General features: G+C 44.4%; 1 protein-coding gene across 3 annotated transcripts; it reads right to left on the reverse strand.

Moving 5' to 3' along the window:
- Positions 1-1,028: 1,028 nt before the first annotated feature.
- On the reverse strand, positions 1,029-9,300 carry LOC133381363 (zinc finger protein 260-like). Of its 3 annotated transcripts, none has more exons than XM_061620392.1 (6): positions 9,216-9,300; positions 6,744-7,155; positions 6,425-6,506; positions 6,023-6,102; positions 5,633-5,759; positions 1,029-3,627 (listed from the first exon to the last, which is right to left on the reverse strand). In XM_061620392.1, the coding sequence occupies exons 2-6, from the start codon at positions 7,146-7,148 to the stop codon at positions 1,985-1,987; spliced, it is 2,337 nt and encodes a 778-aa protein (XP_061476376.1). In that variant the 5' UTR covers positions 7,149-7,155; positions 9,216-9,300; the 3' UTR covers positions 1,029-1,984. The 3 variants fall into 3 exon arrangements, with proteins under 3 accessions (XP_061476376.1, XP_061476377.1, XP_061476378.1); XM_061620393.1 differs by lacking the exon at positions 9,216-9,300 and adding an exon at positions 9,113-9,209; XM_061620394.1 differs by lacking the exon at positions 9,216-9,300 and adding an exon at positions 8,526-9,092.
- Between the last annotated feature and the right edge of the window lie 2,294 nt (positions 9,301-11,594).

The raw sequence follows: 11,594 nt of genomic DNA on the forward strand, positions 1-11,594 counted from the left end.
ACAAATTTCTCAAAATGCAAACACAATTTGGGTTGGTCTTTCACAGTCCAATCCGCTTCCTGTGTAGCTTGGAAGAATTCGGTAACGTGCCTCTGAGGATATGGTGAGTGGTGGCAACACCTGCAATCAGCCCAAGTAACAGAAACAAGGCATGTGCTGTGCTGATCTTGTTTAAGCAGAGAGGAAGCAATAATATTAAGACAGTTGATATAGTTCGGATATTCACTTTAAATATGTTTGATTTACTTTGCTATTTTAGTGAAGTTTCCTATGGTAAATTATTATTTTTTTGCTTCTGTTTCTGGGAGGAAGAGTGGGATATATATAAATAAATAAATAAACAAACTGAACATGTGGAAGGATGAGGGCAGGTTTGATCATTTACATGCTTAATGAGTTCAGTGGGATTTATACCTGTGAAATCATGTTTAGGATAGATGAAATTGACCATGGGGGGAGGAGAAGAAAGTGGAAGGGGAGCGAGGAAGGGCTGGAGTGGGCAGGGGAGGGAGAATAAGTTTTTTGTCACAATTTCCCTCTAAACAAGTCCTCTAGGGATAAACTCTGTCTCATCAGCAATCTTGATATATATAATATTATTACTTTATTCCTGTTTATTTCCAGGTGAGGCTCAGAGTATTATTCTAATTTCACACACACACACACACACACACACACACACACACACACACACACACACACACACACACACACACACACACACACACACACACACACACACACACACACACACACACACACACACACACACACACACACACACACACACACACACACACACACACACACACACACACACACACACACACACACAGATTTTCAAGAAACTATAAAAAGAGGAAAAAGACTCAAAAATGACAACTGTACAATACTGTTGTACAGCACACTGCATTGGCTGTCATGTGCTATACCTTTCTCTGCATTTAAGGCTTCTATCACAGAGCAAATGTATGGGGGGGTTTGTTCCTTCTAAGATCTTCCACAATATCACACAGGTTAACAGCTGGACCATTTGATCTGTTTGTTTAATATACAAAAAACCCAGAAAATCATCCAGTTCCACAGTTGCTGTCCTCTTTTCTTCCTATTTTTAAGTGTTTCTCTGTTTTCTTTTTAAACCTGGAGTAATTTGCCACCCTGGGCTCCTACTGGGAAGAAGGGTGGGATATAATTATAATAATAATTTCCTGTTCAGATTGTTCTGAACCTTGTATCTGGGACACCAGACTGATCTCAGCTAACATGCATCCAAAACCAGGGCCTGTCCTCTGGAATTCCGTTCTGGATTGGTGGCCACGTTTCGCTTTTAAACTAAAAGACCATGTACTTAGGACAACTTTGGTAAGTGTTAGCCTCGTGGGTTCTGTTTGACCACCGCTTTTTGCCCATTGGGGCACTTAACGGACTTCACTTCCATGAGCATTTATACGGATTCTCCCCTCTGTGAATTCTTTGATGAGAAGTGAGCTGCATCTTCTTACTGACGCTAATATTTGTGTGCTGCTTTTCCAGGTTGAACTCAAAAGATCTCACAACAATAGTAAACAGGTACACATGAAAACTAATTAAACACACAATAAAGGCATAATAAATACAACAAATGAATCAAAACAATATTAAGAAAGAAAAATCACAGGATACAAATGAATCTCGTTGGATATAGACTAAGAATACAAATAAGAACGTAGAAAGAGCCTCTTGGGTCAGACCAACCAGAAGCCTCTGGAAGCCCAGAAGCAGGACGTGAGCACCCTCCCCTTCCGAGGTTTCCAGTAACTGATATTCATATCGATAATGTATCAAGACAAGGAAGAACCACTGATCCGATCACCCCATGTCTCAACTACAGCATATTCAGTCCCAACCCATCTTCACCTTGGAGACAAGTTTTCTACATGTGACACACTAACATGGAATTTTTGGAAGATGACATTTCTGTTTCTTCTGAAGCTCTCTAAACAATTCAAGCATTATTTAACAGTTTTTTCCTTGTGTGAATTCTCTGATGAGAAATGAAGGTTTTCTTGCAGCTCAAGCCCTTTCCACATTCTAAGCATTTGTATGGTTTCTCACGTGCGTGAATTCCTTGATGGGAAGTGAGTTCGGAGTTCCGACAGAAGCTCTTTCCACATTCCAAACATTTGTATGGTTTCTCCCCAGTGTGAATTCTTTTGTGGGAAGAAAGGTGAGAACTGGCTCTGAAGCCCATTCCACATTCTAAGCATTTATATGGCTTCTCCCCTGTATGATGTCTTTGATGCAATGTGAGATATGTCTTCTGGATGAAGCTTTTTCCACATTCCAAGCATGTATATGGTTTTTCCCCTGTATGAAGCCTTTGATGATTAGTGAGACATATCTTCTGAGTGAAGCTCTTTCCACACTCCAAGCATTTATATGGTCTCTCCCCTGTATGAAATCTTTGATGCAAAGTGAGAGATGTCTTGTGATTGAAACTCTTTTCACACTCCAAGCATTTATATGGTTTCTCCCCTGTATGGATTCTTTGATGATTAGTGAGACATATCTTCTGAGTGAAGCTCTTTCCACACTCCAAGCATTTATGTGGTTTCTCCCCAGTATGAGTTATTTGATGATTAGTGAGAGATGTCTTTTGACTGAAGCTCTTTCCACACTCCAAGCATGTATATGGCTTCTCCCCTGTGTGAATTATTTGATGGTGAGTGAGAGATATCTTCTGACTGAAACTCTTTCCACATTCCAAACATTTATATGGTTTTTCCCCAGTGTGATTTTTTTTATGGAAAGTAAGTTTAGAATTCGAAGAAAAGCCCTTTCCACATTCCATGCATTTATATGGGATCTCCCCAGTATGAGTTATTTGATGATTAGTGAGAGATGTCTTGTGAATAAAGCTCTTTCCACACTCCAAGCATTTATATGGTTTCTCCCCAGTGTGAATTCTTTGATGGAAAGTGTGATTTCTCTTATCACTGAAGCTCTTTCCACATTCCATGCATTTATATGGTTTCTCACCACTGTGCATTCTTTTGTGGTAAGAAAGCTCAGAACTGATTCTGAAGCTCTTTCCACATTCTAAGCATTTATATGGGGTCTCCCGAGTATGAGTTATTTGATGATTAGTGAGAGATGTCTTGTGAATGAAGCTCTTTCTACATTCCAAGCATTTATATGGTTTCTCCCCAGTGTGAATTCTTTCATGGATAGAAAGTTTAGAACTGGAAGGAAAGCCCTTTCCACATAGCATGCATTTATACGGTTTTTCCACTGTATGAATTCTTTGATATGTCGTAACTTTAGACCTTGAAGGAAAGTTCTTTCCACATTCCAAGCATTCATATGGTTTCTCCCCTTTGTGGTTTCTGCTGTGGGCTTTGCAATTTATTGTAAAATTAAGACTCTTCCAATCACCAAAAGAATTACTGCTTTTGTTTCTTTCATTTGTTTTTTCTCGGACTGAAATCTCATGGCAGTCACTGCCCTGAGAAGGAGAGGATTCACTCCTCCTCTTCTCTTCTTCAGTTTTCCTTCCCTGCTCTTCCCTCTTCTTAGATCTGTCTTTTTCTTGTTGCGTCTCTTTCTCAAGTAGTTCTCCCTCATTCTTGGCTTCCCATTTGTCACCATCTGCAATGAAGAAAGAAGCTGAAAAATGTCAGGCTTAGGTGGGCAACACAGCCATTTCCAGACAAGACTGTTAGGAGTTAAGGAAAGAGTTAAGCAGTTAATGGAGAGCACTTGGCAGAAACGCCCAAGGTCAGGCTGCAGCTGTGACGGATAACAGAAGCAGCAATAAAAAGGCTTCAATGAGCACACAGAGGTGTGGGGGTAATAGGACTGTATTGAGACGGAGCACGGTGTGTTAAACTGCCTATTGCAACAGTAAAAACGCTCTTACTGAAATCTTGGCTGGTGGTCTATTCTTTCGGTCGGCAGCAAGCACTAATAGGCAAGTTAACGACCTACTGGACTACTGGTTATGCTGGTTAATAGGTGCTGCACTCTACAAAAAATGCCTGAGGATAAAATGGTGCCACAAATCACGAAACAACTTCAACATTTGTGATAAAGGATGACCTGAAAGGACTTAGATGGGAGACTGATCTTACTACAGGTTTAACATTCTCTGTGGTCTGGCATTCACCAACAACTGGAGTGCCACAGACTGTTACATTTGGACAATGGAGATCTGGGTTCAACTCCCAGTCACTGGTCAACCTCATTGGGTGATCTTGGGCCAATCATTCTCTTTCAGCCTACCCTACAAGGCTGTACAGTCAGTCCTACACTTCAGCAGCTAAAGGACCATGGAAGGAGCCCTGCTAGGCATGACAGCTTGGAGAGACCTTGCCAGTCAGAGCAGCCAATCCTGGACTAGTTGGGCAATGACTATGGCAGGGCTGCTGAGTCAGGCTCCTGGGATCCTAATATGGCTGTCACCTGTATTTGTATTTATTGCAACTCTTAATGTTTTCATATGCTGATTGATATATGGTTGCTTTGATTATGTTCTAGTTTTAACATGTTGTACTGATATGTAACCATTTTGTTTTCACACCTTGAGTATTGTTGAATGGAAATTGGGGATATTAATGTTTTAAATCAGTTAAAATAGATAAATCCTACTAGAATGAAAGAAGAGAGCTTGAAGTGCTGAAAGTTAGGATGTTTAAAAAAATGCTGTGCATGTATGGGTATGCATAAACACAGAGAGAGAGACAAATTGCAGGAGGTGTGATTCTGTATTGGCCAATCCCTATCCTGTGAAGGGGCCTCTCTCCTCCCCCCCATGACAGGCTCCAAAATCTTGAGCTAGCCTGGAAGAACACAACGTGAAGTGTTGAAATACAGGAAAAGTGCGGATGTAGGGAGGGCTCTTCTTACTGGCCAACTCCCTTCTCCTATCACAAGGGTGGCCAGAGGGGCCCTCTCCAGAGCTGCTCAGATTCTCATTCCCATCAGCATAGACAACAGTCACGGATTGATGGGGCAATCTCTGGCAATCTTCTGAGCTACCTTAGAAACCAAAATGGAGCTTAGCTTTCCTGTGTTAGCACATGGGGAAATATTTTAGAGAGGAATTCCAGAGAAGCGTCTTTGAAAGTAAATGTGAAGCAAAATATCAAATCATAAAAGAAATATTTCGTGGGGAGGAAAGGAGAAAATGAAAAGCAGGTTCTGAAAGAGCATCTCTGAACTCCTCACCAGATGTTTCCAGGATGGCAAAAGCCTCACATATCTGTGGAAATCTGAGACCAGTAAAAGCCAGCCTCTTTTTTTGAGATTGATGGACACTGGGCCCAATCATAACACCCACCCCTTTTCTAATGACAGTCAGCTTGTTGGCCAACCAGAAAATGACCAAGAGGCTAACTCCGCCCCCTAATAACTCTGAAACACGACTCTCAAATGATCTGCCCAGTTTAAACCAGTTGGGCCATTGTTTAGAAAGGCATAACTGGAAGATGCTGGCTCAGAGAAACAACATTAGGTAACTGTCCATTCAAGGTAAGTGGAGAGAGATAAGAATCACCGATGAAGTAGGTGGCACTACATCAGAATAACCGGGTACATTACATGAAGAAATATTGGAATTTCAAAACAGATATTATGCTCCAACAGGGAGCCTTACCAAGACAGGCCAGAGTCCCACAATTCTCTTCCATGACTTCCTTATGCAGAGCTCTCTGGTCAGGATCCAGCAGGGCCCACTCCTCTTCCGTGAAATACACAGCCACATCCTCAAAGACCACTGGACCCTAAAAGAAAAGAAAACATTTCCTCATCCTAGATAGCGTGAAGATGATCTACGACCTACATGGAGAAGTGAGTTAAAGTGAGGTGGCTGGTGATTATTCTCAGGACTGAAACTTCCGTAAATGGCATTCACAGCTTTTGTTGCGGACAACTATGAAGGAAGCCAAGAGAAGGAGAGCGATTCACTGAGGCCCGGGGAGGGGAGCACGGGACAGAGGCACCCAGGCTGCCCCCAGTCCCTCCCTCTGCTGATTATCCCCCCTACCTGATCCAGTGTGACAGCAGCACCTTCCCTTCCACCACAAGAAGATGGTTTAGTAAGTCCTGCTGGCATCATTCCATCCCCTGTAAGAAACAAAATGCACCTAGAAGCCATTACTATATACTTGTCTCAGAGATTACACAATATATATCTAACAGTATATAGATCTCATCAGATGAGTTTCTGATTTTTATTCACAGTTTATATCTCAGTTGTGTGATAAAACATCTCCCCCCATTTCATCTCTTGGCCACAAATCAGATTGCTGGTGCCCAAGAACAAAACCATGATGTTATGAGAAGCATGTTTGAGCTGACTGAAAGTCAGGAGACAAGATTAAAGGAACCGACGGAGTCAAAATCAACAGAAAGAGACCACATGGAGATGCACCTTATTCATCCTTACCCAGCAGCCTCTGTCTCGTGTCCAATAGGGTCCTCTCTGCCTCAAGGAAATCAGTTCCTATTTCTGCAAAGAGACTCATTTCCTGAAACAGCAATAAGAACTGAAGTCATCTAATGGGGAGAAGAAATAGAAAAGGACTGACAGAGGCAAAACCCTTAGAGGTATGGGATATCAAGGGCAGCCAACGTGGTGCCCTCCACATGTTGCTGGACTCACTTCAGCTCCAGCCAATATGAATGGGCACTGATGGGAGTTTTCCTTCAACAACATCTGGAGAGCACCACATAGGATATCCATGATCTAGGTGAAACCCTCTCACCTGCCGCTGTTCCTGCTTCTTCTCCTCTGCCTGACTCAGGAGGAATCCTTCGGCCAGGGCCACCGCCTGGGAAGTGGTCTCCGCTCCACATTCCCTCACCCAGCTCGCCATCTCCAGTGGGAGGATCATCAGGAACTGCTCCAGGATCACCAGGTCCAGGATCTGTTTCTTAGTGTGTCGCTCTGGCTTCAGCCACTGACGGCAAAGAACGTGGAATCGGCTGCAAACCTTACGGGGGCCCACTGCCTTCTTGTAATGGAAATGCCTGAACTGTTGGCATTGGACATTCAAGCTGAGGGTGTTCTCCCCCAAAATCTTCTGCACCAATTCCAGCCCTTGGGTCCCAGTATTGATGGCATCCGGGCTTCTTTCTGCTTCAGAGGCAGCTGGTTCTTGCTGTTCCATTCTTGATCTGTGGATAAGAAGAGGCAGCATCTGTGTTGCTGGTCTGTCCCTTACAACTCTGTCTCCCCTCTCCCTCTCTCGGCCTTTCACTCAGGCCTCATGGCCTTTTGGAATTATTTTCTGTCTGAAGTGAGCTGAGCCATTTATTGCATGATCGAAAGTTTGGTTCCATGGAGCCGTGGGGATCATTATGCCTTGGGCAAGGGCTGAAGCAGCAGGAAGGATGTTCACTAAGCATCTTTGAATATGTGGATTATTCTTCCAACCATGCTGCCCTGGGTTCCTTCTGGGAGGAAGGGCGCGATATAAATGTAATAAAGAAAAAAAAAAGTAACCTGTGAGATAAACACAGTGATGGGGCCTATATCTTCCTTTGAAGATTAGTGTTTGGATAGCTGAGACCTCTCTGATAGCAGCTTCAAAGGGGCTCCTGAGAGGAGCATAATCCCGATTCCCAGCTAATCTTTTTTAAAACCCATACAAAAGGACACAACTTGTTAGGGGAAGGACCATGGCTCAGTTGTAGGACAGCTTCTTTGCACACAGAAAGTCCCAGGTTTAATCCCCAGCACCTCCAGATAAGCCTGGAAAAGACCCCCGGCCTGTAATCCAGGACAGATGCTGCCAGTCAGTGTAGACAATACTGAACTAATGGTCAGTGGTCTGACTCTGTATATAGCAGCTTTCTATATTCTCTGACTTATCTCTGTGACCTACTCAAGCTTCTGCTGGAACACTGAATTTTTGTTTAACTTTGATCCATTGATACCTTTAGTTATCTTTTGGGTTGAACTGCCTCCTTTCAGAGTTAAAGGGTTACCTATGGGTTTGTGTTTTAAGAAATTAAAATGAAATGCCATAGTTCCTGGGATTTATGACCTGGGTGTAATAAGGAAGTTCAAGGATCTTTTGGTATAATGAGGAGGAAGAGAAGAATTTAATTGTTGTAAACCACCCAGAGAGCTTCAGCTATGGGGCGGTATACAAATGTAATAAATAAATAATAATAATAACAAAAAATCTGAAATTTTGGGATTGTCATCCTAAATGAATGAAGGACTAAGTCTACCTTCACCCCAGCCAGCATGAGCGATGGGGCCGCCCTGTCGTGCACTGTAAATGACCACTGGGCATTTGGATTGCTCTCTTGGCCTATTTACCCTTCTAATACAACAGTTTTTTTCAATTTCAGTTGGCGTCTCCTGAGTTTGATTCCTTTGATTAAAAGATTGCCATTTTCAGTACCAATTTCTATTCAGTTTCAAAAGATCCTTTCTGCACCCAGGGTCTGCATGTCCAAATGGGCACATGTGTGTCAGCCAGGAACACTGACAACGCCGGTCAGTGTAGGACCAATGGGGGCATGGATACATCTACCTGGAGTGGCAGCGGTTGGCTCCATGTCAGTGGGGAGTGGAATCCACTTTGGGTTTTAGCTGGATCTGTCCAAGGTGCTATGCCATCACTGCCTACTGGAAATCCCCCTTCAATTCAAAGCGGTGTTCTGAATTTGCAGAAAGGAAGGAGGGAAGCTCTCCTCCCTGATTGGGGGAATCAGGCGAACACACCTCTCGTGCACCTCCTCCTCTGTGGCCTTTGGGAAACCCTTCAATCAAATGTGCAATGGGGAAGGGGGCTCACCAGATTTCAGAGGGGGCCACCAGTGCAGAGCCTGGGGGAAACAGCGGCTACTTCCCCCAAGTGTGAAGCCAGGCACAAAGGGGCTTTGGATGGGGGTACTTTTGCTTTGGGGAACACAGTCTCTTTCCCCCCCCCTACCCCACCAGTCCCTTCCTCTCTAGGAATCAAGTTCAGGTCACTTAACCCACTGAGGTCTGGTATACTGCTTCTGTATATGGAAGCTCCGCTTGCCACCCAAAACTACCATCCTCACGCACACCACCCCCTTTGGCAGTATGATCCCTGCCCCCATGTTTCCCTTGTTGTATCAAGGCCTTCCGCACCTTTTCTCTCCCTTCACCGGCTGGCGCTTGCCTACCAAACACCCTCCCCAGCGGCCCTCCCCTTCACCCCCAATCCACAAAGAGGGAAGGGGGTTCACCAGACCTCGAAAGGGCCACCGACGCTGCAGCCCTTGGGAGAGACAGAAACACAAGAGCCGCTTTCCCCCTAAGAAAGGACCAGGAAGGAAGTGACGTTTGGGGAAGAAACGCATATTTCCCTTGAAGGGCACGGATGTCCCCTTCCTTTCTAGGAATCCCGTCTCGTTCATTGTAACCCTTAGAAGGTCACGCAGCTTGTTCATCTCTCAAAGCAGCAGCCAAAGGGGGAAGGGTGCATCGCACAGAACAGAGGAACGCAGGAAGTTGCCGTATACCGATTGGTCCACCTAGCCCAGTATTCTAGACGCTGACTGGCAGCAGCTCTCCAGGATTTAAGACTGAGTCTCTCCCAGCCTTACCTGGATATGCCCTTGGGGACTGTACCTGGGAGCTTCCGCATGCAAGGCAGATGCTCTACCCACTGATCTGTGGCCTTTCCCAGTACTGTATTTCTTTGTTTATTCAGCTTTTTAAAATACAGCTAAATTCAAGGGCACCTCCTGGCTTTGGACTCAACTGGTCCAGCGCAGAGTGAGGAGGACTAATAGTCCGAGTCTGCATAAGGCAGCTTTCTTTGTTCCGATTTAAACAGCTCTTCATTTACAACCATGAGGACTGGCATCTTGCTTTATCTTTAAGGGAAGGGCCCGCAGCTCAGTTGGGAAAGCACCTGTTTTGGATGCAAAAGGTCCCTGGTTCAGTCCCCAACATCTCTGGGTAGAGCTTGGAACATCTTGCTTCTGAAACCCTGGAGAGTCGCTGAGCAGGGCTGCCAACAGATGGGTAAAATGAGGCTATTTCCAGGGGGCCTGGACTCTTAGCTTTCATATCTTGCACACTACAAGGAATAAAATGCATTCTAGGTGGCCTTAGCTATCACTGCAGAAACAGAAAACAGAAAAATAGAAATATATGTATCAGCATAAAATAAATTGCTGGATATCCATTTAACATCAAAGTATAAAACTCTCAAGGCACATCTTAATTAAAACAAGTTACAATAGTTGAAGGACTGAATTAAACTCTAAGTCATATCACAGAGCTAAAATACAAAGGGACTAGGAATACATGTCATACCTCAGCCATCAGTTGTTATGGATGAAACAGATGGATGTTTCTGCTTTCTTCGACCCACCACTCTAGCAGAGCTGAGGGCCCCTGAGTGCTATAAAACCTGGCTTTCTATACACATTGTTTTCTATGGGAAGGCATGTTCCCATGGCCTTATCTGCTTTTTGCTAGTTCTAATCAGTCAACTTAACCTCACCATATAGGGATTTCCTCTTACTTCATATTGACTGTTTACATGACACGCTGGCTGTCTGCCCAGACCTGTTACCTTGTATCATGCTCAACTTCATGAGAAAATATTCCAGTTGTTTCTCAGGAAAACAATAGCTTTAGTCAGAGGAGAAAAGGGAGGCAGTTTCACACCACTCCTATTCTACTGTTTGGCTCTTATACATGAAAATGTAAATGTACTGTCTTCAAGTCGATTCCGACTTATGGCGGCCCTATGAACAGGGCTTTCATGGTAAGCAGTATGCAGAGGGGGTTTACCATTGCCTTCCTTTGATGCTGAGAGGCAGTGACTGGCCCAAGATCACCCAGTGAGCTTCATGGTTGTGTGGGGATGTGAAACCTGGTCTCTAACCACTACGCCACACTGGCTCTTGCTCTTATACATACCCCAGACTTCATACACTATTTCAATAATTCTTAAGCATCTTCTAAGCAAATCTAAGCATATGTAAATGATTTCAGCACATTATATGCATACTTTAAGCCATTATCTGGACTTTCCCATTACAAGGCAGTGGCACGCCCCCACCTTAACGGGACCTCCCTAGCCCCAGCAAACTACTATCGCCCAGTGACAAATATTCTCTTGTTGGGCAAGGTGGCAATTCAGCTTCTGGCATGCTTGAAGGAAACAGATTACTTGGATCTGTTCCACTCTGGCGTCAGGCTTGCCTGTGGCACTGAAACTGCCTTGGTTGCCCTGGTTGATGGCATCCGTCTGGAGAGGGGAATGCAACCCTGATCATTCTTCTTGATCTGTCAGCGGCTTTTGAGACTGTTGACCACAGTATCGTTTTGGAGCCTCTCAGGGAGGTGAGGGTTGAGGGCACTGTGCTGCATTGGTCCTGCTCATACCCCCAGGGCCACTTCCAAAAAGGAGTTATGGGAGGCTACTGTTCAGGACCTTGGCAGGTGTCTGGTGGTGTTCTCCAGCATTCCATCTTGTCCCTGGGTGCAGAGTGGGTAATAGTTGATGATGACGATGATGATACGTACTGACAATGTAGTGTTGGGGAATTTGGTCTCACCAATGAACTCAAAGGCACTCCCGCGTGATGAAGCTAGGACATAGCGGGAATGA

The sequence above is a fragment of the Rhineura floridana genome, chromosome 3, assembly GCF_030035675.1.
Source record: "Rhineura floridana isolate rRhiFlo1 chromosome 3, rRhiFlo1.hap2, whole genome shotgun sequence".
In the NCBI taxonomy this organism is placed as follows: Eukaryota; Metazoa; Chordata; class Lepidosauria; order Squamata; family Rhineuridae; genus Rhineura; species Rhineura floridana.